Source organism: Kogia breviceps, chromosome 18, assembly GCF_026419965.1.
Source record: "Kogia breviceps isolate mKogBre1 chromosome 18, mKogBre1 haplotype 1, whole genome shotgun sequence".
NCBI classification, from domain to species: Eukaryota; Metazoa; Chordata; class Mammalia; order Artiodactyla; family Physeteridae; genus Kogia; species Kogia breviceps.
This window is the reverse complement of record NC_081327.1, coordinates 11,632,055-11,659,424: the sequence shown is the minus strand read 5'-3', so window position 1 is coordinate 11,659,424 and position 27,370 is coordinate 11,632,055. Positions and strand designations below refer to the sequence as shown.

Genomic DNA, 27,370 nt, shown 5'->3' with positions numbered 1-27,370 from the left:
TCAACATAGAGGGGAAAATGGAAATGTTGGGAGAAGACTCAATCCAAATGAATGCCATAAGGAGAATAACAGAAAAAAGCAAAACAGGAATGGATAATATGACTAGAGGAATTCTGTATCTCCCCTGTTTGGAGAGCAGATGAGAGCATCTTTGCTCAAGATTAGGTGAAACATGATGTTTTATGGTTCTTAAATGGAAGTTCAAATATGTGTAGAAAGATATGTATAGATGCTGAGTGGTCAAAAGGGTGGGTGAACTGTGTTGGTGACTAGTCCATTGTTTCTTAACCCAAACCCACCCTTTTGCACTCTGCTTTCCGGCTCTGAGGCCACCAGCTCCCTATTTGGTTCTGTCGAGAGGAAGCACAAGAAAGAAAGACAAAAGGCTGGAAGAAGAAAGTACATGCTTCTTTCCTGTTTTGCTTCCCTTTCCTATTAGCACCACCCCAGCAGTGGTTCTTCCCCCTGATGGCAGCAGCTGACTCCTGTCTTTTCCATACTCTCAGTCTCATTATTCTCTCTCTGACATACAAAGACCAGCCATCCCCTTGTCAGAGGCCTGGGTTCCAGCTCTACTGGAGTATTCCTTCAACCTTCTAGATTCTAATAACCCTATCATGATTTCAATAACTCTATTATGTTTACATAATAGTAAACAACTAGAAACCTATTCCCTTTGTTGCCCCAGTCCTAGGGGGTAAAAGCTGATTTCTGCATCTATTATCTCTGATTAATACAATATCCCCATTTTGTCATCTCAATACCTATTTCACTAACCCAACCAATTCCTTTTATTAAATTCTCTCTGTTAACGTAACTGGTTCACTTTCGGTTTTTAGTACTCTGTCTCCTGTAGCCATATGACTAATTTTGGGCTAGTGGAATATAAGCAGAAGTAAGGTGGGCAACTTCTGTCTCATGTCCTTAAAATGAAGCTAATTGTTCCATATTTCTTCATTCTGTCTTCTCACAGAGGGGAACACAGATTTGGTGACCCTAAGATGGCTTCAACTGTGTGAGTCAGGATGATGCTCAAAGCAGGGCAATAAGAAAGGTGGGACCTGATGACCTCTTGGAGCGAGGCCACCTACCTACTCTGGGATGTTTTGTGAAATAAATAAATGTCTTCTAAGGCGTTGCATTCTGGACTCTCTTCATTATACCACAGTTATCCATCCTAGTGTAGATGGCTCTAAAAAACAAAAATACAGAAGCCTAGAAACTTAAATAATATAATACGAATAACTATTGAGTTAAAAAACAAAACATTTAGAAATAAATCCTTATAACTGAATGGCAACAAAAGCACTACCAAAGCAATGATTCAAAGGTAATCTATTGCTTTGAATACTTCTTATCAAAAAATTGAAAACAAATGAAGGAAGCCTCATTTTAGGAATTTAAATATGAAACAACAGAGAAAAATCCAAAAAAATCAGGAAGAAAAAAATTTAAAGGCAGAAATTGACAAAGTAGAAAAATAGAGAAGATCAACAAAAACCAAAACTTGGCAACTTGAAATTCTAATAAGATAGAAATGCTTCAGGCAAGACTGATAGAAAAAAAGAAACATACAAATAAAAAACAAAATGCATAACTAAAAAGGGGGGAAACTATAGATATAGATATTCTTAAATGATAAAAGAAATTTTTGAACTACATAAACCAATACACTTGAAAACTGACAAAATGGACAAATTTCCACAAGAATAGAAAATGCCAATACTGAAACAAGAAACAGTAAACTTTGAAAAGACCAACAATTAAAGAACCTGAAATTTTAGTTAAAAGAAGACCCAGAAGGTTTAACAGGGGAATTCTACCAAGCTTTCAAGGAAAAAGTAACACCTGCTGTATACAAATTATTACAGAGAGAAAAAGAAGAGAAATTCATTTTACAAAGCTGGTATATCCTTGATTCCTAAACTGAATAGGGACAATTTAGGAAAAGAATATTAGAGGCCCATTTTACTTTCTAAGTGTAAATACAATTCCTAAATAAAATAGTAGATAAGCAAATACAATAATGTATGAAAAATAAAAATAAAACATAATTGAGTAGGTTTTAATAAACATCAGAAAGTTAACAATGTAATGCACTACATTATGGAATAAAGGAGGAAAGTCATATGGTCACCTCCATGGATTGAAAAATCATTTAATAAAGTTCAACATCTATTTATGATAAAAGCTCTCAGAAAACTAGGGATAGAAAGGAACTTCCATAATTTGATAAGGACTATCTACAAAAAATCTACCACACACCACACAATTAAGAGAGAATCTTGGGCTTCCCTGGTGGTGCAATGGTTAAGAATCTACCTGCCAATGCAGGGGACACAGGTTCGAGCCCTGGTCCGGGAAGATCCCACTTGCTGTGGAGCAACTAAGCCTGTGTGCCACAACTACTGAGCCTGCGCTCTAGAGCCCACGAGTCACGACTACTGAGCCCATGCGCCACAACTATTGAGCCCCCATGACACAACTATTGAAGCCCACGCGCCTAGAGCCCATGCTCCACAATGAGAAGCCACGACAATGAGAAGTCCGTGCACCACAAGGAAGAGTAGCCCCCACTCGCCGCAACTCGAGAAAGCCCGTGCGCAGCAACAAAGACCCAATGCAGCCAAAAATAAATAAATAAATAAATAAATAAAAGACGGAACCTTAAGCTCATTCCCTTTAAGATCAGGAAGAACACAATCACTACTACTGTTCACTCTTAGGGGTCCTGACCATTGCAATAAGACATTATAAATATGTATATACGGAATGGGAGGGAGGATGACAAAATTGTCATTATTTGGATGTGATTTGGTATTCCATACAGAAACTCAAAACCATTAAAACTGTAAGTCAGCAAATTGGCCAAATAAAATATCAAACTGGAAAAAAGAATAACATTCCTCTACATAATAGTAAACAACTAGAAACGCTAACAAAAAATAAGATTCCATTCAGAATAGTAACAAAAGTTTAAAAGTAATCTAGGAATTCACCTGTCAATCCACAAGATGTTTATGAAGAAAAAAAAGTTTAGGGAATTCCCTGGCGGTCCAGTGGTTAAGACTCTGCACTTTCACTGCAAGGCCCAGGGTTCGATCCCTGGTTGGGGAACTAAGATCCCACAAGCCACGTGGCGTGGCCAAAAAAAAGAAAGAATTTAATGTTATTAAAGGAAACAAAAGAAATCTAGCAAACGGGGAGATGAACCATGTTCATGAATGTAATAATTTAATATTATTAAGATGTTCCTCCTACCTAAATCAAGCTATAAATTCAATACAAGCCCAAACTCCAAAAGATTTTTTTAGAAACACAATAAATGGATTCAAAATTGCATGTGGAAGAATCAAGACCCACAAATAGATAAGAGTGGCCCCCAAGAAAATATTTGCAAATGAAGCAGCTGACAAAGGATTAATATCCAAAATTTATAAGCAACTCAGGCAGCTCAATAACAAAAAAACAAACAACCCAATCCAAAAATGGGCAGAAGATCTAAATAGACATTTCTTCAAAGAAGATATACAGATTGCCAACAAACACATGAAAGAATGCTCAACATCATTAATCATTAGAGAAATGCAAATCAAAACTACAATGAGATATCACCTCACACCGGTCAGATTGGCCATCATCAAAAACTCTAGAAACAATAAATGCTGGAGAGGGTGTGGAGAAAAGGGAACAGTCTTGCACTGCTGGTGGGAATGTAAATTGATACAGCCACTATGGAGAACAGTATGGAGGTTCCTTAAAAAACTACAAATAGAACTACCATATGACCCCGCAACCCCACTACTAGGCATACACCCTGAGAAAACCATAATTCAAAAAGAGTCATGAACCAAAATGTTTACTGCAGCTCTATTTACAATAGCCAGGACATGGAAGCAACCTAAGTGTCCATCGACAGGTGAATGGATAAAGAAGATGTGGAACATATATACAATGGACTATTATTACTCAGCCATAAAAAGAAATGAAACTGAGTTATTTGTAATGAGGCGGATAGACCTGGAGTCTGTCATACAGAGTGAAGTAAGTCAGAAGGAGAAAAACAAATACCATATGCTAACACATATATATGGAATCTAAGAAAAAAAAATGCCATGAAGACATTAGTGGTAGGACAGGAATAAAACACAGACCTACTAGAGCATGGACTTGAGGATATGGGGAGGGGGAAGGGTAAGCTGTGACGATGTGAGAGAGTGGCAGGGGCATATACACACTACCAAATGTAAATTAGATAGCTAGTGGGAAGCTGCCGCATAGCACAGGGAGTTCACCTCTGTGCTTTGTGACCACCTAGAGGGGTGGGATAGGGAGGGTGGGGGGGAGGGTGACGCAAGAGGGAAGAGATATGGGAACATATGTATATGTATAACTGATTCACTTTGTTGTAAAGGAGAAACTAACACACTATTGTAAAACAGTTATACTCAAATAAAGATGTTAAAAAAAAAAGAGTGGCCCCCCAAAAGAGGAATTTTCTGTATCAGATAAGATATACCCAAAAGCCAGAGTAAAAAAAAAAAAATGATGAAAGTGGAATGGCACATAAGCAGACAAACTGATCAAAGCAACAGAACAGAGAGGAAAGAAGGAGACACGTGTACATAAAAAACCTTGAGGTATTTCAGAATAAGCATCCTAATCAGAAGGGAAAAGATGGATTGTTAAAGGATGGTATTGGGAAAACTGGTTCCTTATAAGGAGAAAAGAAAAGTTGGTTCCCTACCTCTCACCATAATACGAAGGTCAAATAAATGGATTAGAGACCCAAATATGAAAGATAAATCTATAAAGCTAGTATATTCGTTTCATAGGGCTGCCAGAACAAGGTACCACAAGCTGTGGGGCTTAACACAACAGAAATGTATTGTCTCACTGGAGGCTACCAGTACAAAATCAAGGTGTCAGTGGGGCCATTGTAAGGGGAATCCTTCCTTGCCTCTTCTTAGCTTTTGGTGGTTTACTGGTAATCTTTGGAGTTCCTCAGCTTGCAGCTGCACTGCATAACTCCAATCTCAGCCTTCCTCATCACATGGCATTCTCCCTCTCTGTGTTTGTCTTCAAGTGTCTGTCTTCTTATAAGGACATCAGTCATATTGGATTAGGGGCCCATCCTATGCCAGTATGACCTCATCTTAATTTAACTAATTACATCTCCAACTACTCTGCTTCCAAATAAGAGCACATTCTGGAGTATGGGGGGGTTAGGATTTCAACATAGCTGTTTTTAGGAGAAACAGTTCAACCCACAACAGCTAGTAGAAAAATGTAGAATATTTTTATGACTTTGGAGTGAATAAAGTTGTTTAAACCAAGAAAATATAAACTATATAATGAGACGAATTTGACTATATTAAGATTAAAGATTTCTTCCAAAGACATGATTGAAAAAGTTAACTATATAATAAGTGACAAGCCGGGAGAAGACATTTTCAGCTTCAAAAAAAGTGTGATTAATATCCAGAATATACAGTAAAATCCTGCAAATATTTAAGAGTGGGAATCCCAATATAAAAATGGAGGGACTTCCCTGGCAGTCCAGTGGTTAAGACTCCATGCTCCCAATGCAGGAGGCACGGGTTTGATCCCTGGTCGGGGAAGATCCCATATGCCGTGTGGCAGGGGCAAAAGATATGAATAGGCAATTAACATAAAAGGAAATCTAACTAGCTAACAAGTCTGAAGAGATGCTCAACCTCCCTCAAAATCAGAAAATTACAACATACTTTAAATTCATCAGAGTGGTCAAAATTAAAAGGTCAGAGAAGAACTAGTATTAGTAAAGACATATAGAATTTGGAACTATAATGCACCTTTGGTTAGCATAATTCAGGATGTATATCCTATGATCCAGCAATCCCAATTTTGGTATATAATCCAGAGAAACTCTCACACAAGTCCCAAAGAATATAAGTACAAGATTGTTGATTAAAGTATTGTTTGTAGTAGCAACAAATTCAAGGCAATGTAGGTCTTCTTCATTAGTAGGTGAATAATTAAGGATAGTGAACTGATAAATTGGAGTGCTATGCAGCAAACAGACACAATTAACTAGATATACAAACAATGTGGACTGCTCTTAAAACAATATTGAGCAAAAAATGTAAAAATAGAAATTTACTTAGTATAATTTTTGTAAATTAAAAACATATACATATAGAAAGCACTATACATGTTTTAGAAATATAGACATATCCAAGAACCATAAATTAAACATAAATCAGAAAGTGTGTCTTTGAGGTGGAGGAAGAAATGAAAATGGGAATGGGGATATTGAGAAAAAATAACATAAGAGGATAGCTTTACACAAAATATTGCTATAGAGTGTCAGAAATGAAGCAGTATGGTAAAATCAACCCACAGAAAAAGAAAAAAAAAGAAGAGTGAATGAAAGAGAACAGAAGTACCAAGGAAATGCTAAGAAAAAAGACACATTAAAAGCAAAAATCATTAGGAAGGACAACAAAGGATATTTCATATTGATAAGAGGAATAATTCACTGATGTCATATTAATATCATAAACCCTTATGCACCTAACAACATAACTTCAAAATATATAAAGCAAAAACTGATACAGCTAAAAGGAGAAATGAACATATCCTCACTCATAATAGGAGACTTTATTACACCTTCCAGAAGCCAACAGATCAAACAGGAAAAAAAAAAGGTAAGGATATAATAGTTAAGAATTAGATTATTAATAAACTTGTATAGTCAGACCTCTTATCCCAACAACTAGAATGTATATCCTTTAAAAACAGCACACTTCCAAAACAAAACAAAAAAATGCCACATGCTAGGTCACAAAGGAAATCTCAACAAATTCCTAAGAATTTATGTCACATTTGAAATACATTCATTAAATAAAATTAGAAATCAACTACAAAAATAATCAAGGAAAAATCCATATACCTAGATATTAAAAACCACATTTCTAAATAATTTGGGTTTTAAGGGGAACTGAAATTACACTTTTTTTGGAACTGAATGAATGAAAATGAAAGCACTACAAATCAAAACCTGGGGTATACATAACAACAAAATAAATACTAAAATGGAAAAAAATGAGTCAACAATTAAGGCAGAAATTAATGAAATTAAAATACCCCCCCTCAAAACAAATAAGTAGAAGAGATCATCAATAGAAGAAAAAGCTAGGAGTTTTTTAAAGACCAATAAAGCAATATTGAGCAAAAAATGTAAAAATAGAAATTTTTTTCTATTTAAATTTTTGGCAAATCTGATCCAGAAAAATAAAAGAAGGAACAAGTAAATATCAGGAAAGCCAAAAGAAATATAACTTCAGATCCATAGGATTCATAAGAAATAATATGCATAAAGTTATACCAATGAATCTGAAATCCTAGATAAAATATATATTGTTCTAGGCAAATATAAATTACAAAAATTTATCTCAGGAGAAAGTAATAAATCTGAATAAACCAATATCCACAGAAGAGGTTGAAATAATAACCAAAGACCTACCAAAAAGGCACCAACCATGGATGATCTTACAGTCAAATTCTACCAAATGTTCAAAGAACAGATAACTCCAGTATATCACAAACCATCCCAGACTGCAGGAAAAGGTAGGTGGTTCCCCCAAATCGTAGAACAGAGCTAGCATTTCCCTTATGTCATAACTGGGCAAGGACAGCACGAGAAAGAAAACCATGAGTCAGTCAATTCTATTCATGAAAACAAATGCATAACCACCCTAAAGAAAATCTTATTAAATCAAATCCAGCAATAGTGAAACAGAGGAGGATGGTTCATCATTAACAGATTAAGGCAGAAAAGTCATCTGATCATATCAACAAATGCATAGAAAGCATCTGATAAAAGTCAATGCCTGCTTTTAAAAAAAAATAAACTTCTCAGCAAATTAGGAATAAAATTTAGAAATCTACTAGAAATCTACTGAAAACATCATACGTAATGATGAAACCTTAGGGACATTCCTTTAAAAAGTCTAGAACAAGACAAGGATTGTCCATTATCACCACTGTCATTCAACATTGTATTGGAACCCTCAGCCAAAAGGCGAGGGGTGAGAAATGAGTTATATAGATTGGAAAAACTAAACCGTCTTTTTCTCCCTGGACACCAGGGTCATCTAACTAGAACAGTATAGAGAATTATCTATCTGTCAAGCTATTCTAGAACAAATAAGAGTGAGTTCAACAAGGTAGCCAGATCCAAGCTCAGCATTAAAAACAGCAGTAACTGATCAGGAAAAAATAACAAAATCCCGGCCACAAGTAAATAAGTAAAAACAGTAAAATCCAGTGAGTGAACCAAAGAAAGCCATATAAGATATCCCAGGAAAAAATTATAACTGTCCAAGAATAGAAGACTCAATATTACAAAGTCATATTCTCCCCAAATTAATAATTTATTCATTATAATCCCAATCAAAATCCGAAGGACTTTTTTATGGATTTGACAAATGCCATTCCACTCTCCATTTCCATTATGGAGCCTACCAGGTTTAGAACTAAGCCAGGTCCCTCTCCTCACCCAAGTCTAGGCATCTGCTTGGAGACCACCTGTTTTGCTGCCCACCTTCTTTGACTTGAATCACCCCATAAACATTGGTAAACAGCGTAAGGATGTTGGCATATCACAGTCATGTTGGTTAATATGCAATTTGCTCTAGGAAGTTAACATTTTTAAGCAATCAAGGGCAAGGTTTCTCACAGGCAAAGAGGAAGCCTTAGTGATAAAAGAAGACCTTAAGGGGAAAAGCTGCAACTCTATAGAAATGTCTTCCTTTAGATCCACGGTGGATCGTTTAGTGATTTCAAAGACCATAATGCTTGCTACAATGGTATGGTATGTAGCAAAGCTGTGAAAGCAGATGAAGAAACTGCAACGATATTTTCCCACATTAAAATAACAGATTAATGAGGAAGACTACACCTTGGATCAGATTTTTAATTTTGAAGAAAATGGTGTCCATTAGAAGGTAATATCTCCAGCCGGCATCTCTGTGAAGGAAGTACAAGCCCCAGCCTTTAAGACTGCAGAGAAGGCACTTAAAGTATTGATTGCTAAGCGCAAATACCCCGTGTATATTTAACTGTGCTAGTATTTCTATTAGAATTGTTATTGGGACTTCCCTGGTGGTGCCGTGGATAAGACTCTGCGCTCCCAGTGCTGGGGGCCTGGGTTCCATTCCTGGTCAGGGAACTAGATCTCACATGCATGCCTTAACTAAGGAGCCCACGTGTGGCAACTAAGACCGGGTGCAACTAAACAAATATTAAAAAATAAATAAGTAAACGTTATTGGTTTTGTAGCACTCTAAGTTGCATACGTTTTGAGCAATCTGTCCCTAATTTTATTTTTCCCATAACGCCTTGTCATTTTTAGTGCACTGTTTTGCAGAACTACAGGTTTTTCGGGAAAGCATGTATCAGGTTATAGCAGAAACGCCTGTACTCAGAATGAAGCGGGGCCTCTCTTCCAACAAGCATTCTTGAGAGGTCCAGAGTTTCCTTCACAGGACAGCAGGTACCCACTTCCCTCTGAGCGCGGAACAACTTCCCAGGATACTGTGGGGCAGTTCTCTGGAGTTTGGGCACCAGAGCCCATCAAAGTTCCCCTCTTCTCTCCTCCCGCCAGACCCCAGACCACTAAGGAGAGGCTAAGTGAAAAGCCCCAGAATTTTGCTGCTTACAGGCTTACAGATCTTGAGCAAGTCATTGAACCTCTGCAGGCCTCAGTTTCCTCACTCTTTAAATGGGAAGGCAGTGTTTTTAAAAATCATGATTGTCGTGGTGGTGATTGTTTTTAATTTTAAAATATGCTTTTGAGGGGCTTTCCCGGCGGTCGAGTGGTTAAGACTCCGAGCTTCCACTGCAGGGGACACCGGTTCCATCCCTGGTTGGGGAACTAAGATCTGCCGCACAGTGTGGCCAAAGAAAAAAGAAAAAAAGAGAGAGAGAAATACATGCCTTTGATTGTTGCTTTGCCATTTATAGTTGTGACCTTGGATAAGTGACTTTATTTCTCTATGCGTCATCTGTAAACTAGGGGCTTTGCGAGGATTTAATGCTACCATGTATGCAAAGCACTCGGCGTAAGATGCCCATTAAGCCCCAGAAAATTGACATTCCCATTATGGAAGGCGGGGATTCTCGAGTTCTGATTGCAGAGGCAGAGGAACCCAGGGCTGGTGGGGAAAGCAGATGTGGCTGTGATTTCCCCAGGGACACAACAAACATCCTCCCAGCCCTGTCTTCCCCCAGAGGCCTCACCGTCAGCCCGACCTCCCAGCTTGCTGGAACCACCAAGCAGCTCTCCCTTGCCCGCGGTTGGGGGGCTGCCCCACAGCGCCGGTTCGCGAACGGACTACACTTCCCGGCGTGCACCTCGGGTCGGGGCCCCGAGAGGCAGTCCAGCTGCGGGGACCTCGTCCTGGCTTGCGTTAGAGGCTCCGGGCAGTAACCACCATTCACGCAGCTACTACTATTCGCTTTGCGAAGCGCGTCAGTCACGACCGTCAACCCCACCTTGGGCCGCGGCCCTCGCAGGGTCTGTGAGGAGCTCTCGGACCTCTCTTCCTCTCCTCCTCCAGGCGTCCGGCCCACGGCGTCCCAGGGAGGGTCTGAGGCCAGGCTTATCTTCCCGGGAGAATTCCTTCGCCCACGCGCACTCCTCACTTCGGCCCAAGGCCCGCAGCCGGGCTCTGGAGGCTGGGGGACTGGGGACCGACCAGTGAGTCGCGCTGCCGGAGACTACAACTCCCAGGCGGCACCGCGGCGCGGCGGCAGCGAGCACGTCAATCAGGCACTGCCTGAGGCCCCGGGAAGCGGCGCGGGCGGGGGCAGGGGCTGGGGCCGACCGGGAGCCCGATGCTGAGGATGGGGGCCGCCCGGCCGCCCCGCGCGTGACGAGGCCGAGGGGCGCGCCACCCCGTCCTGGGGGGGCTCCGCCAGCCCCGCCCCTCCCGGCGATCGTGGCCCGGGATGCGGAGCCGGGGGCCGCCGGTGGAGCTGCGCGGGGTGAGAGGCGCGGGGAAGGGGGCTGCCTGCTTCCCTCACCCTCGTCCCCCACCGGCGGACCCCGGCAGGAATTCGGCAGCCGCGCGGCCAGGCCTTCTTAGCGCCCTGACGTTTAGGGGGGAGAGGTGAACCCGCCGCCCTTCCCCCACCCCACCCTGCCTGGACAGCTGAATCAGAGGGACAACCCTGCCCTTTTAAAGAGGCTTTTTCTTGCTCCTGCGGAGGGCCCCCCAGCCATGGCCCCCAGGAGCCCCCTAGAACCCGCAGGGACTGCCCCACATCCTGGCCGCCGGGGCCCGCCTTCTGCATCCCGCGGGCAGCCTGTGTGAAGCGGCCTCCCGCAGCCCCTGGCCCCACCCCCATGGATGAGGAGGAGTGGGGGGCGGCCAAGGAGTGGGGCACGACCCCCGCGGGGCCCGTCTGGACCGCAGTGTTCGACTACGAGGCGGCGGGCGACGAGGAGCTGACCCTGCGGAGGGGCGACCGCGTCCAGGTGCTTTCCCAGGACTGTGCCGTGTCGGGCGACGAGGGCTGGTGGACCGGGCAGCTACCCAGCGGCCGTGTGGGCGTCTTCCCCAGCAACTACGTGGCCCCCGGCACCCCCGCCGCGCCCGCGGACCTCCAGCTGCCCCAGGAGATCCCCTTCCACGAGCTGCAGCTGGAGGAGATCATCGGTGTAGGGGGCTTTGGCAAGGTCTATCGGGCCCTGTGGCATGGCGAGGAGGTGGCGGTCAAGGCCGCCCGGCTGGACCCTGAACGGGACCCGGCAGTGACAGCAGAGCAGGTGCGCCAGGAGGCCCGGCTCTTCGGAGCCCTGCAGCACCCCAACATCATTGCCCTCAGGGGCGCCTGCCTCAGCCCCCCACACCTCTGCCTGGTGATGGAGTATGCCAGGGGGGGCGCACTGAGCAGGGTGCTGGCAGGGCGCCGGGTGCCCCCTCACGTGCTGGTCAACTGGGCTGTGCAGGTGGCCCGGGGCATGAACTACCTACACAATGATGCCCCTGTGCCCATCATCCACCGGGACCTCAAGTCCATCAACAGTAAGTGGTGTCCTTCCCCAAAAAACTTGCTTCCGTAGAACCTTGTGAGGACAAGCCTAGGTGGCGGGATGGGGACACCAGGGGACACTGCCTGGGGCAAGAAGGGGCAGCAGTATACCTTCAGGGCCAGGTGAGGCAGCCCTTGCCCCACTAAGAGAGGAAAAGGAGGCCCAGGAAGGTTGAAGAAATACCTGTCCCCTCGGCTACAGTCACAGTAGCCCAATAAATATGTGTCAGTGAACACTGTGACAGGCCCTGTGCTCCCTGCTGTAAATAGGACAGGTACAGTGCCTGCCCTCATGGCACTTACTGTCCAGCCACGCTGCCAGAGTCCACCAGGCAGAGACAGATAGAACTTGGCATGGAGTCGGGGTTTCTCAGTCTCAGCACTATTGACATCTGGGGCCGGATGATTGCAGGGGGCTGTCCTGTGTGATGTAGGTTACTTAGTAGCATCCTTGGCCTCTACCCGCTAGATGCCATTATCATTCTCCACCCCCCCATCCCCCAGTTATGACAACCAAAAATGTCTCCAGACATTGCCGAATGTCCTCTGGAGGGCAGACTAGCCCTCAGTTGAGAACCACTTCCTGGTGTCCTCCCAGGCCTCTGCCCCAGCTAGCCAAGACACACTGGGAAAGATGAGGGAGGAGGAAAAGGGGTGTGGCTTATGTAAAAGCATCCAAGCTGTCTGGCCTGTCATAGACTTCCAAAAGTTGATTGGTTGGTTGAATGAGGTCTGGGGCCAGATGGAAGGCAAGGTTCCCCAGAACCTACGTCTAGATCAAGGAGCTTCTCATAGTGTCAGATATTAATTGAGCACCTATCAGGCAGAAGCCCAACAGGGACCAAAATAGCCATGGTTTCTGCCCTTACAGCACTCACGATCATTCCCCGGATATTCATTCATTTCCCGGATATTTCCCGAGCACCTGTTGTGTACCAGGCCCTGTCCTGACCCTTAGGATACAGCAGGGAAAAAAAAATCCTACCTTCCTGGCTGCCCCATCCTTCCTCTGCCTCATGTCACTCCCCTTCATTTCTGCCTTTATTTGTTCACTTTATTCTTTCGTTTGGTATTCACTGGGCCAGATCATATACTAAGCAAGAGAGATCAATCGTGAGTGGGGCCAGCATGTTCCCTGCCCTCACATGATATGTGAGGGTTTTCTCTTTGTCCTCAGCCTTCACATCTCATCTGTTTCTGACTCCTGTCAATTCTACATCTTGAAGTTTGTTTGACCCCGTCCCACTGTTTCATGTTCATTGCTAGGCCTCACCACCACCAACCGGAAGCCCCTAGAATAGAGGGACGGAGGCTCCCTTACCTGACAGGCCTGGCATTCATACACTCAACAGATAGACAGCTACCAAGTGCCCAGGGTGCGCCAAGCCCTGCGCCAGCCCCAGAGAATTGAGCAAGACAGACCGATGGTCCCCATCTCCATTGATTCTGATGCTCTGACTCCTGAAATGCTGGGTAAACGGAGGCAGGACTGCCAACACGCTCCTCTTGAAGGCCGGGGTCCCTTCCCAGCCCTGCCTCACCCCTGCTGATTCACAGCCTGCAGGTGGGGTGTCAGGACATGCTCCCACGCCCCCAAGTTTTTCTGTAGCCAATGCCACTTGGACAAAGGGTTGGTGGGGCTCTTAGGCCAGGGCTTCCTGCTTGGGCAATGGAACTGCTCCATGCCTGAGACAGAGGAAACAGGGCCTCCACAGTACAGCTTCCCCCGAGGAGCTCCTCATCTGACATCATTCATTCATTGTTTTATTCAACTAATAATTCTGAAGCAGAATTAAGTGTACTAGGTAGGCACTGTCCTGGGCTCTGGGACTACAGATGTGAACAAGCCAAGACAGATGTGAACGAGGCAAGACCCCGTCTAAGAGTACACGGGCCAGATCACATTAACCTTAGGGGCCACTGTGAGGGCTTTGGATATTTTATTCAATGTAGTAGAAGCCATTAGTGGGCCTTAAGCAGGGGTAACATAATCAGATAAATATTTTTTTAAGTGAATTGATTTAGGCCCGGCCTGAGAGATGCAGAAATAAAGTGTAAGACCATGGGGTGTTCCCTCTGTCACAGGGTCACTCCACAAACAGGAAAGTTGGTGACTCGAGAAGGGAGAACTTCTGGGAGGTAGAGAGTCACATGCTAGAGAGTCTCAAGAGGCTTCCAGGAGGAGGTGACATTTGAGTTGGGTTTTAGAGAAGGGACAAGATTGCCAACAGTGTTACCTTGGGCAGTGGTCTGAGCTCTCTAAAACTTAGTCTCTTCATCTGCCAAATGGGTATGACCGTAGAATTGCCTCGTTGTTATGATGATTGGAGAAGTAGCCAGGAATGGCCAAAGATAAAGGTGGAGAAATAAGGAACAATTATGGCAACATCACACACTAATAAAGAGAGCTGATGCTTTTAGAGGGGCTACTGTTGCTTCAGAAAATAAACCTTTACTACAGCCCTAGAAGGTCAATGCCATTATCATCTCCATTTAACAGAGGAGAAATCGTAGTGTTAAAAATAAAGTAAATAAGGTTATGCAACGAATAAGTGGCAGAGCTGGGATTCACACCCCGCAGGATACTGTACACTTACCTTCTGTTTGACAGAAGGTAGTAGAATACCATGGCAGTTAAGAGATTGGACTCTGATGACAGATCTAGTTTGGGTCTTTGCCCCACCATTTTCTCTTTTTTTTTGGACGCACCGTGTACCTTGCGCGATCTCAGTTCCCCAACCCGGGATTGAACCCGGCCCACGACAGTGAAAGCCCGGAATCCTAACCACTAGGCAACCCAGGAACTTCCCCCCACCATTTTCTAGCTGTGTGATCTCGGCCAAGTGACTTCATCTCTCTGAGCCTCGGTCTGCTAGTCAATAAAGTGGGTTGATTGCTAGATAATTTGTATAAAGGGCTTAGCACAGTGCCTGTCATATAATAGGCTCCTAATAAACACTAGCCATGGTTGTTATTGTTGTTAGTAATAACCCTAGGCAGCGAGTAAGTTGGAACCATTCAATATGCTTGGGGGATGTATCAGTCAGATTTTTGTCATAATAATGCTGTGTAACAACCCTCCCACCCTCCCTGAACTTGGTGTCTTAAAACTCAGTGTCCTTTATTACTGCTCATACATTTGCAGGCCTGATGGAGGATAAACTGATTTAGGCGGGGCTCAGCTGGAGAGGCTTTGCCCCGAGTATCTCTCATGTTCCTTGGACCAGCAGGCCAGCCGAGGCATGTTCTCATAGTCATGGCAGAAGGGCAAGAGGGCAAGCAGACATGAGAGGCCCGGGCTTGGAACTAGCATTCTGTCACTTCTGCCTCATTTTATCAGACAAAGCAAGTCATACGGCCAAGCCAGAGTAAAGGATGCGGAGTTACAAAGAGTGTGACACAGAAAGGAGCAGAACTGGGGCCATGAATGCAGCTACCCACAGCAGGTGACAAAAAGGAAAGGAAAACCATCCCCTTCTGCCTGTGGTTTGCAGTTGACACTTCTGCGGTGGTTGGGAATTCAAGGCCTGGACCAAGGAGAACCAAGGCCGTGGCCATCGACATTTCCCTGAGCTCCCCTAAGCCCGAGTTGGAGTCAGGAGGCCAGCGAAGTCAGGAGAAGCTCCCCAACGCCTCATGGGGCCTGAGGCAGGGATTAGACCATCAGGAAAGCCTTCATGGTCTTCGAGGCCAGGAAAGGAGCTGCTGCAGAGGGGGGGCGACCCCAGGCGGCAGGGAGAGAACAAGTAGGAGATTCCAGCTGAGGCGGGGGCAGGACACACGGGGCTGCAGCCCAGCAGGTCTGGGGTGACCCACCTTTCTTCCTATCCACAGTCCTTATTCTGGAGGCCATCGAGAACCACAACCTCGCCGATACGGTGCTCAAAATCACGGACTTCGGCCTCGCCCGTGAGTGGTACAAGACCACCAAGATGAGCGCTGCAGGGACTTACGCCTGGATGGCTCCGGAGGTTATCCGTCTCTCCCTGTTCTCCAAAAGCAGTGACGTCTGGAGGTGCTGACGGTGGGCCAGGGGAGGCCTCCTGGGAAGGGAGGAGGGAGGAAGGGGGAAACGGCAGAGTGGGAGGGACGGTCTGCCACTGCAGCGGGGATCCGAGTCTGGCAAAGGGGCCCTCCAGCAAGGTCAGACCATCAGACAAGCACAAAAGCAGGTGGCTGCTCTGCCAGCAGAAGTGGCAGCTGAGGAGGACTTGGATAGATGGTCAGCACCAGAGACCCCTCAAACACCATCCATTGCACTGCCCCCACTCAGCAAATGGGAAATTGAGACCTTTGAAGGTAACCATTCATTCACTCATTCATCCATCCAACTGCACTGGGAGCTAGGGATACAGCAGTATATAAAAACAGACCCATTTCCTGCCCACGGGAATAATACATACCTCAGAAGCGAAAAAGGCTGTTTTTAAGTTGAAATTATAAAAATAATTTTTAAAAGGTAGTAAGTTAATCCACCAGAAAAGTACTAGACAGTGTTACGAGCTAGGTGGTTGATCGAAAAGCGCTCTGAGGGCTGGAGATGACTTTGGGGAAGGCTTTTCTGAGAAGTGGTACTTGAGCTGAGTTCTGGATGACAGGAAGGAGCCAATCATGCAAAGTTTAGGAGAAGAGGCTTTCCAGGAAGAGGGAACAGCTTCCACAAAGGAGAAACTGAGGTGAGAACAAGCATGGTATGTTCCAGAAAGGAACACGTGGCTGGAGCAGAGCAGGCAAGGAGGAAAGGAGTAGGAAATGATGGAGGAGGGAGAGCCGGAGGGCCTTGCAGGTGAGGGGGTAGATCCTAAGTGCACTAAGTGCACTGGAAAGCCATCAGAGGCATTTGTGAATGACATGATCTGATTTAACATCGCAAAAGCTCCCTCGCCTGATGGATTGTAGGGGACAGGAGTTGGGGCAGGAGGCCAATGAGGAGGCTGTTTGTTGCCTGCGAGACCTAGTGACAGCAGAAACTCAACCTTCTACTCGGCGGTGGGCAGCCAAACCCAGATCAGTCCCCGGCTGAGGCTCCAGATGGACCAAGCCGCAAAGTCATGGTATTGCGGCAGACAAGTAAGACAGGAATTCTCAACTAGAGCAGCGCAGCCCTTTGCGGGGAAGTTTAGTCTTGCTTCACATAAGGCATTCATTTATGGTCCCAGACATTTATAGAAGCCATATTTCAGTGGCAAGGAACAGAAAACCCAAAATAAAAACAAGACTGATGGTTTTGCTCTCATGGAAAAGCCCATGACTTTTACACGATATAGTACCCCTAGCATTAGGGATTGAGTCCTGTGTTAGGGTTTTTTACTGTGGTGTCGTTGACACTGGGCAGGATAATTCTTCCTTGTGTGGTACAGTCCTGTACCTTTCAGGATGTTAAGTATCCATGATTCCCAGCCACCAAATGTCAGTAGCATTCCCCAGTCATTGTGACAATCAAAACATCCCCACAGGTTTCCAGAGACGTGGGAGAGGTTGTGAGGGGAGGGTCTGGCCCCCTCCAGTTACAAACCACTGTTACTTTTCTCCACCTTGTATATAGCCTCCATTCCCAAGTCCACTTCATGGTCCAAAATGACTGCTTGAGCTCCAGATTTTATGTCTATATTCCAAGCAGGAGGAAGGAGAAAAGAGGAAAGGGGACCCCTTCCCTTTAAGGACACTTCCTGGAAGTTACTTGCACACTACACACTCTTCTATATCCCACCGGCCAGAACCGTTGCCGTATGGGCACACTTAGATGCAAAGGAGGATGGAAAATTATTTCAGGCAGCATTTGCCCAGCTCAAATTTACCAGTGCTGTCACTGAGAGAGGAGGGGAAGCTGTCAGCTGCATGAGGGCAGGGGTGGCGTCTGTCTTATTCCAGTACCTGGAACAATGCCTGGCACACAGCAGACATTTAATAAGTGTATGTTGAATGAATGCATGGAACGGGGGAGCACGGGGATCTACTACGTGTTGGGCAGTGCATGGAACAGTGATCAGGATCCAGAAGGAGAACAGTTTACTGGAGGAGATGGACACGCAGGTGACTGTAGCACAGTGACGCATGCTCTGGAATTATGTAGCCACTGAGGACGCTGTCGTGGGCATCAGACAGACCTAAGTCTCAGTGTGGCTCCATCACTTAACGAGCAGTGTGACTTGAAGCAAACAACTTAACCTCTCTCTGCCTGCACCTGCTCATTGGATAAAATGAGGGTCATTCCAGTGCCTTCTGCCTTACAGGACTGTTGTGAGGCCTCGAGCAGTGCTGGCCTGGAGTAAGTGCTTTATAAATATTAAATAGTGTTAACTTGTTTTTAGAGGTAAGTGCAGAGGGTTCTATGGAAACATAGTGAAGGGGCCTCCAACCCAGCTTTGGAGGCTGTGGAATCAAGGAAGGCTTCCTGGTAGAGGGGGCACCTGAGTTGTGGCTTAAAGGACCATTAGGCAAAGGAAAGGGCGTTCTCGACCAAGGGAACAGCATGTGCAAAGGCCAGGTTAGGAAGAACAGCGTTTGTTCAACTGTTCAGCGTGGCTGCAAGATGAAGCTGGGGGTAGTACGGGGCTGAGAGTGTTTAGAGGCGAGGCTGCAGGGGTCATCAGGATCAGGGCTAAGAAGGGTGGATTTGCTCAGTGGGCATGGGGGACCCACTGAAGGTTTTCAGGCAGAAGAGAGGCAGAGCAAAGGAGAGACATCAGAGAACCAACCCCACCAGATCAGGCCAATGGAGGTCACATCAGGTTCTTGCAGCCTCATTGGCCAGGGCTGGCTGCTGTGGGGAGGGAGGCCCACCATGGGACTGGAGGCAGGGCTGGGGTGTAGGTGAGGATTAGGGTGGGCTGTGGCATCACCCCTACCTCTCCCCCACCTGCAGCTTCGGAGTACTGCTCTGGGAGCTGCTGACGGGTGAGGTCCCCTACCGTGAAATCGACGCCTTGGCCGTGGCATATGGTGTGGCTATGAACAAGCTGACTCTGCCCATTCCCTCCACATGCCCCGAGCCCTTTGCCCGCCTACTGGAGGGTGAGCCAGGGCCCCGTGGAGAGGGTAGGCTCAGCTAGGGGGGGCAGGGGCCCTCAGGCCCAGACCTCACTCTTTCACACCCATCCATACCTTTCGGCCCAGGAGTGAGGGACAAGGGGCTGGAACCATGGGACCATGAACAGTCTCCCCACAGTTGGCTCCATGGCCTCCAGACCTGTGTTCTGGCTAGGCCCACAGCCCTTGAGGGCAACCTGTTAGGACTCACTGGCCCTGGGATTCCTCCCTGATCCTCGATTCTACCACCAGTCGGGGAACAGGTCCCTGAGTTTCTCTCCCCAGAGTTTCACCAAGTGAAACATTGCCAGGAATTTGGCTTTGAATTCTTTCCCCTCGGCTCCATGGGAGCTGTTTGTCCACAGTCCCTTAAAGTCCTGCCTCCACTGAGCAGGCCGATGCCCCAGAGCATGGCCACTGACATTTCCACTCCCACTGCTGTCCTCTCCACCCCCACCCCAGAATGCTGGGACCCAGACCCCCACGGGAGGCCAGATTTTGGCAGCATCCTGAAGCAACTTGAAGTCATCGAACAGTCAGCCCTGTTCCAGATGCCGCTGGAGTCTTTCCACTCGCTGCAGGAAGACTGGAAGCTGGAGATTCAACACATGTTCGATGACCTCCGGACCAAGGAGAAGGTGAAGGCAGGAGGCAAGGTGGGAGGGATGGAGCAAGATCCCTGAGTTCTGATGCCTTGGATGGGGCAGAGTCCCTTCCCCTGAGCCCAGGGGTCTTTGGGTCCATGCAGGGCCAAGGGAACCTTTTTTGCATATTAAGAAAAGACAGCCTCCTGCTGGAAGGTTGATTTTAAAAAGGCACCCTGGGGCTTCCCTGGTGGCATAGTGGTTGAGAGTCCCCCTGCCGATGCAGGGCACGTGGGTTCGTGCCCCGGTCTGGGAGGATCCCACGTGCCGCAGAGCGGCTGGGCCCGTGAGCCATGGCCGCTGGGCCTGCGCGTCCAGAGCCTGTGCTCCACAGTGGGAGGGGCCGCAGCAGTGAGAAGCCACGTACCGTACCGCAAAAAAAAAAAAAAAAAAAGCACCCTGCACTGAAGTACTTACAAGTGACACTGCATGAGGTCTGGGACTGGCTTTAAAATCCTACAGCAAAAACGGGGAGAGAGGAGAGAAGGAAGGTGATACATGAAAAAAATTCGCAAAGTATAGAAAATTGTTGAAGTTGGATGATGGGTACATGGGGTGCACTTTTCTCTCCTTTTGTGGATGTCTTCCAAATTGAAGACTTAAAAAATTAAAAATCAAAGAGGAAGGAAAAAAGAAAAGCCACCCCTTTCTTTGAGCTAACACAGTCCCCTACCCTGGCACCCAGCCTGGCTAGTGAAGTGTAAGTTGGATTGTGCCCCCAATTTGCCCCACAGCAGGACAGCCCTGAGCAGGACACTAACCAGACCCAGCAGCCCTGGAGCCGTCCCCAGGGGCAGAGGAGCTAAGCTCCTAGCCCCAAGCCCCTCATCTCCTCTCCAGGAGCTCCGTAGCCGCGAGGAGGAGCTGCTACGGGCGGCGCAGGAGCAGCGGTTTCAGGAAGAGCAGCTGCGGCGGCGCGAGCAGGAGCTGGCCGAGCGTGAGATGGACATCGTGGAGCGGGAGCTGCACCTGCTCATGTGCCAGCTGAGCCAGGAGAAGCCCAGGGTCCGCAAACGCAAGGGCAACTTCAAGCGCAGCCGCCTGCTCAAGCTGCGAGAAGGCAGCAGCCACATCAGCCTGCCCTCCGGTACCCCCCCACGTCCCCTGAGCACCCCCGAGAGGCCGCTGAGAGCATCCCTAACCCGGGGGTTATCTCTTCCTTTTATTTATTTATTTTTTAAACTTTTTTTAATTGCTAAATATATCACACCTACAGAAAATGACCAAAGAACTGTGCAGCTTAATGAGTTAGTAGAATCTCTCCCATGAAAGCAGGGAGACCCTACAGCCACCCCATATGCCTCCACACGCCCTGTCCAAACACACCCCCCTGCTGCTCCCTAAGAGTAATCCCTGTCTTGACTTTTAGGGCAATCACTTCCTTACTTTTCCTTATAGTTTTATCTCCCAGCTATTTGTTTAATATCTTTTAATCTGCCTTTTTTTCCTCCTTGCCAGTAATTTGTTGAGGAACTGCATCATTTATCCTGTAGCATTTCCCACAGTCTGATTTTGCTGCTCGCATCTCCCTGGTATCTTTTAACATGTCGCTCTGTCCCCTGAATTTCCTATAAATTGGTATTAGGTTAAACCATGTGAAATTGCTGATGTTCAGCCATTTTTGACCTACAGAAACAGAAGTTTCACATGGCTCAGCCTAATACTTGGATCTCAGGGCTTAATCAGTTTCAAGTTCAGGTTTGATTTTTTTTTTTTAATTTTTTAAATATTGCTTCCTAGGTAACATCAGAAGGCACATCATACTGATTTCTCTCTCTTTGTTACAAGCCCTAAAGCAGTGCCTAGAATAGCACCAGCCAACAGAAATGTAATGCAAGACACATGTATAATTTTACATTTTCTAGTAGCCATATGAAAAAGGGGAAAAAACAGGTGAAATTAACTTTAATATATTTTGTTTAGCCAAATATACCCAAAATGTTGTAGTTTCACATGTAGCCAGTACAAGAAAAATTGTTAATGAGATAGTTTACCTTCTTTTTTTCACACCAAATCTTTGAAATCCAGTGTGTATTTTATATTTACAGGGCATCTCAATCTGGGCTCTAAATTTTCATCAAAAAATCTTGACCTGTATTTAGATTTCATAAAATGTACAGTTGAAAAAGCAGATTCACATACCAAAGTGGTTCCAAACATGCTTAAATGTTTCTGATGACTGAACTGTCTGTCTGTTTTGAAAGGTAAACTTAAATTACTTGCAATTAAATAAAGGTAGAACTCTCCAGTTCCTCAGTTGCACAAGCCACATTTCAAGCGCTCATTTGCCGTGTGTGTGGCTAATGACCACCATATTGGATCCTCAGGGCAGCAGCTCTCAGACCCGAGTGTGCATCAGAGGTGGCCGGGGGACTTTTACACCGCGGTTAGATTGCTGCATCCCGCCCCCGCAACAGTTCCTGACTAAGGGAGGGCCCAAGAATCTGCATTTCCAAGAGGTTTCCACTTGACATTGATGCTGCTGGTCTGGGAACACACTTTGAGAACCACTGCATGAAGGAATACAAAATGGCGGCATTCCTCCTATCCTTCTACAAAGGGAACTTCTCTTTGGCTACCCACGGAACCTTGTGCTTAGGGAAGTCTTTCTTTTCGCAGGCTTTGAGCATAAGATCACAGTCCAGGCCTCTCCAACCCTGGACAAACGGAAAGGATCAGATGGCGTCAGCCCGCCTGCAAGCCCCAGCATCATCCCCCGGCTGAGGGCCATTCGCCGTGAGTATCTCCCAAGGCCCTGACCGGTCAGTCAGTGAACAGACTTCTCTGAGCACATATCTTGTACGAAGCCAGAGCAGCATCAGGGGACCAGATGGGCAGGGTCCCCTCCCTCATTCTCATGAGGGGAAACAGACAACAAGTAAACAAGTTGGTGAGCAGGATAATTTCCTGAAGTGATAAGCGCTATAAAGGAAATCAGGGAAGGGAAGAAAACAGAAGAGTTGCTGTTTTTAAATCACAGGGAAGGCCTGTCAGAGAAGCTGAGGTTTGAGCAGGGACCTGCATGGTAAGGAGGAGTGACACATGCAGAGATCTGAAGGAACAGTGTCCCTGGCAGAGGGAAGAGCAAAGATGAAGGCCCAGAGGCAGGAACAAGCATGGTGTGTTTATCAGCTGGGAAGGCCAACTTGGCTGGAGTAGGATGAATGGGAGAGAGAACACTAGGCTTATGGTCAAGGGTTCGACAGGGGAGGAGCACACTGGGCCCTAAGAGCTGGGATAAGGAATCTGGATTTTATTTGAAATGAGACGGGGGAGTCTCTGAAGGGCTGTGAGCAAGGCAGTGATGTGGTAAAATTAACCTTTTCCCTCTGGCCACCATGAGGAGTAGGGATCGGAGGAGAGCAGGAGTCAAGGTGGGAGACAAGGGAGATGAGGGGGCTGGGCCAGGGCAGGGGCCTTGAAGAGGGGAGATGGTGGGTTTCCCTGGTGGCGCAGTGGTTGAGAATCCGCCTGCCGATGCGGGAGACACGGGTTCGTGCCCCGGTCCGGGAAGATCCCACATGCCGCGGAGCAACTAAGCCCGTGAGCCATGGCCGTTGAGCCTGTGCGTCCGGAGCCTGTGCTCCGCAACGGGAGAGGCCACAACAGTGAGAGGCCCGCATACCGCAAAAAAAAAAAAAAAAAAAAAAGAGGGGAGATGGTGAGTCAGCTACATGGCAGAGGTACAGCTGTCAGGGTTTGCTGATGAGTTGAAGGGTACCCGGCCGGCTCCCCTGTCCATTCTGCCCCATCATTCACCCCTGGCCTCGCCCCACACGCCACCCCCTACACACACTTCTGCTTGGGCACCTGCTTTGTACCAGGCCCCGGAGGTCATTCTCCTGGGGGGACGCAAAGACAAATAATGACCAAACAGTGGTAGTCACTACTAGTAGCGGGGTACGTTCAACGTGTGATAGGAACAGAGGAGAGAGAGCAACTGACTCTGCAGGGAACGAGTCTGCTCCAGAACACTCCACAGGGCCTCAGCATCTGCGGTTCCCTCTGCCTGAAAGGCTCCTCTCCCTTGTATCAACTTGACTCACTCCCTCACCTCCTTCAAGTCTTTGCTCAGATTTCTCCTTCTCACACATGAGACCTTCCCTAACTCCCCAAACCCCTAACCTGCTTTATATTTCCCACAGCGCCTATCACCTTCTAGCCCCCTACCCAGATGATGTACCTAGTGTGACTCTTGTTGATCGTCTGTCTTCACCCACTAAAATGTAAACTCCTCAGGGCAGGGACTTTTTTTTTTTTTTTGACTGCACCAGGTCTTAGTTGTGGTATGCAGGATCTTCGTTGCCCCATGCGGGGTCTTTAGTTGCAGCATGTGGGCTCTAGTTCCCTGACCAGGGATTGAACCCGGGCCCCCTGCAGTGGGAGTGTGGAGTCTTAGCCACTGGACCACCAGGGAAGTCCCCAGGGCAGGGACTTTTGTCTGCTTTGACCACTGCTGTCCTCTCAGCACCTGGCACAGGGCTTGGCACATAGCAGGTGCTAGTAAACCTTTGGGAATGAATGGATGGCTGAAGGGTTAGGCTGTGAGAAGTCACGGGTGATGAAACTGAGGAAGCTGGGACGTCGTCCTGACAGCAGTAGGGAGCTATGGAAGGATGTAGAGCAGGGAAGGGTCATGATTGGAGTTAAGAGTCCAAGCTGCCTTGGGCTTCCAGGGGAAGGGTGGGACCAAGTGGGGGAGAGTAAGGCTGGGAGCTCAGCGGGGACAGACTAACTAACAGACCCACTAACCAAGTGGCTTCTCTCGGCCCAGTGACTCCTGTCGATGGCGGTGGAGGTAGCAGCAGTGGCAGCAGCAGTGGTGGCAGTGGAACGCGGGGCCGCAACAGCGGACCCCCAAAGAAGGAAGAACTGGTTGGGGGCAAGAAGAAGGGCCGGACCTGGGGGCCCAGCTCCACGCTGCAGAAGGAGCGGGCTGGAGGAGAGGAGAGGTATTGGCTACATGGAGCCCATCCCACACCCCGTGCCTCTTCCCCAGGCCCTTGGCAGCCAGGAGGCCTATAACCCCCCATCTTTGGTGACCCCTGCAGGCTGAAGGCCCTGGGAGAAGGAAGCAAACAGTGGTCATCAAGTGCCCCCAACCTGGGCAAATCCCCCAAACACACTCCCATCACCCCAGGCTTTGCTAGCCTCAATGAGATGGGTAAGAGGGTGAGGGCGCCTTTAAAGGGGAGGGGGAAGGAATATTCCCTGGCAAAGGGGACCATAAGCCAAGGCCAAGGGGTGACGATTGCCCAGGGCTGCAAGGAGGGAGCCGGATTTCACTGGGCCAGAGGGTAGGACACATGCCTGGAATGGGAGCCGCCGGTCCCTGGGGTGTGGGGGTCGTTCCCAGGAGGAGAGGGTTTGGGGGGAGAAATAGTCGAGAACCACGCTTAGTGTGCCTCGGTGCTCTTGTTGGAGGGGTCATTTCATTGGGGCAACCCCTGGCCTCCAGATCCGAGGGGGGTGGGCCAAGGGGCCAGGCGCCTAGAGTTAAGTGAGTCGAGTGAAGTGACGGCCCTCTCCCGGTTGCAGAGGAGTTCGCGGAGGCGGACGGAGGCAGCAGCGTGCCCCCCTCGCCCTACACCACCCCATCCTACCTCACGGTGCCGCTGCCCAGCCAGCCCTCCCCCGGGGCGCGGGCGCCGTGGGAGCCAACGCCGCCCGCCCGGCCCGGGCACGGCTCCCGGCGGCGCTGCGAGCTCGCGCTGCTGGGCTGCGCCACGCTGCTGGGCGCCGTGGGCCTGGGCGCCGACGTGGCCGAGGTGCGCTCGGCCAACGGCGAGGAGCCGCGGAGCTGGCTCGATGGCCTCTTCTTCCCCCGCGGCGGCCGCTTCCCGCGGGGCCTCAGCCCACCCGGGCGCTCCCCGAGCCGCCGCGATGACGCGGCCCCCGGCCCGGGCCTGGCGCCCTCGGCCACCCTCGTGTCGCTGTCGTCCGTGTCCGACTGCAACTCCACGCGTTCGCTGCTCCGCTCCGACAGCGACGAGGCCGCGCCGGCCGCGCCCTCCCCGCCGCCCTCCCCACCCCCGCCCGCGCCCAGCACCAACCCCCTGGTGGACCTGGAGCTGGAGAGCTTCAAGAAGGACCCCCGCCAGTCACTCACGCCCACCCACGTCACGGCCGCGCGCTCTGTGAGCCGCGGGCACCGGAGGACGCCGTCAGACGGGGCGCTGGGGCAGCGGGGGGCGCCCGAGCCCACCGGCCCTGGCCCTGGTGAGTGAGGCTCCACGCGCCCACGGCGCAGAAAAAGGCCCATCTCCCGTGCCCCCGCCAGACACCTGTGTCCCAGCCCAGCGAGGACCCCCTGGATGCCAAGGCATCCTCCTGCTTAGCATGGGGAGGAGGGGTCTGTGTCCCCATGGCCCCCGCTGCTTTGTGAGGCATTGTGAGTCCCTGGGTAATTGAGACGCAGGATGAAGTAGGGGTGGCAAACGCTAAGGCCTACAGGGGCCAGGCAGGTGACATCGATGGCAACAACAATTACTAGAGCTAACACCCATGTGCTGTGCCCTGTTCTACATAGTTTACTAACTCACAAAGATGATTACAACAGATAGGAGCTGAGGGCTTCCTATCGGGCACTGTGCTACTTGTTCTACAATTACTGTTATCATTTTATTTAATCCTCACCTATGTAGCGAGGTGCTGTCGTCCCCATTCACAGACAGCAACATGCCTGAGGAGTCTCTGTGGGTCTTTGTGAACCTGGCCCAGTGTCAGAGAGGTGCTAGGGATGAGGGCTTTGTCTAGAGTAGCAGCAAGGAAATGGGCTCTGAAAGATAAAGGACCGTGGCCAGAGTTGCACCCAGATGATTGAGCAACTGGGGGGCCCTGGGGGAGGGTGGCTAGGTAAAGGTCCAAACCCTGCTGGAAAGTGGGCCCAACAAAATCAGCAGATTTTTCAAGAGAAGTCAAATTCCAATTTTCATGTAAATGCTCCTGGCTTTTAAACGCCACCCTCTGGCCCATGCCACTCACATCATCTGATCCTCTCTTACCAGGCCCTCGAGATCCTCTGGACTTCCCCCGCCTGCCCGACCCCCAGGGCCTGTTTCCCACCCGCCGTCGGCCCCCCGAGTTCCCTGGCCGTCCCACCACCCTGACCTTCGCCCCACGACCCCGGCCAGCCGCCAGCCGTCCCCGCCTGGACCCCTGGAAACTGGTTTCCTTTGGCCAGACACTCAGCATCTCTCCTCCCAGCAGGCCGGACACTCCGGAGAGCCCCGGGCCCCCCAGCATGCAGCCCACGCTGCTTGACATGGATATGGAGGGGCAGAGCCAGGACAGCACAGTGCCCCTGTGTGGGGCCCACGGCTCCTGCTGAGGCCTGCCCACCACCGCCCGCCTGGGCAGCCATGAATGTAGCGCCCCAGGCCCCGCCCCAGCCCACCGTGCCACAAGGCAGGGGAGGCCCTGGGCAGGATACTCACTCTATTTATTGGGGAAGGGGGGGAGGGAGGGCAATTAATTTATTCCTTTGTACCCCGGGGTGGGGGTGGCCCTGTGCCTGCCCTGCGGTGGGGGGTGGGGGTGGGCAGGGATACTCAGGGACAGGGCATCATGGGGGATTCGGCACAAAATGCAGCATTAAAGGTAACCCCTGCCCCCTA

At 48.7% G+C, this 27,370-nt stretch overlaps 2 protein-coding genes across 2 annotated transcripts in view; one reads left to right on the top strand and one right to left on the bottom strand.

The window, feature by feature from the left end:
• LOC131745323 (uncharacterized) overlaps window positions 1-11,340 on the bottom strand; it is a 22,007-nt gene extending 10,667 nt beyond the window's left edge. The window contains exons 1-2 of the mRNA XM_067019661.1: window positions 11,217-11,340; window positions 10,540-11,127 (exon numbers count right to left, since the gene is read on the bottom strand). Coding sequence (XP_066875762.1) covers window positions 10,540-11,127; window positions 11,217-11,340 — 712 coding nt within the window. The remainder of the gene's footprint in view (window positions 1-10,539; window positions 11,128-11,216) is intronic.
• Window positions 10,432-27,370, top strand: MAP3K10 (mitogen-activated protein kinase kinase kinase 10). The gene is made up of 10 exons (XM_059045542.2): window positions 10,432-12,074; window positions 15,916-16,096; window positions 18,947-19,095; window positions 19,573-19,748; window positions 20,595-20,841; window positions 22,374-22,490; window positions 24,529-24,706; window positions 24,806-24,918; window positions 25,293-25,973; window positions 26,762-27,370. The coding sequence occupies exons 1-10, from the start codon at window positions 11,393-11,395 to the stop codon at window positions 27,082-27,084; spliced, it is 2,847 nt and encodes a 948-aa protein (XP_058901525.1). The 5' UTR covers window positions 10,432-11,392; the 3' UTR covers window positions 27,085-27,370.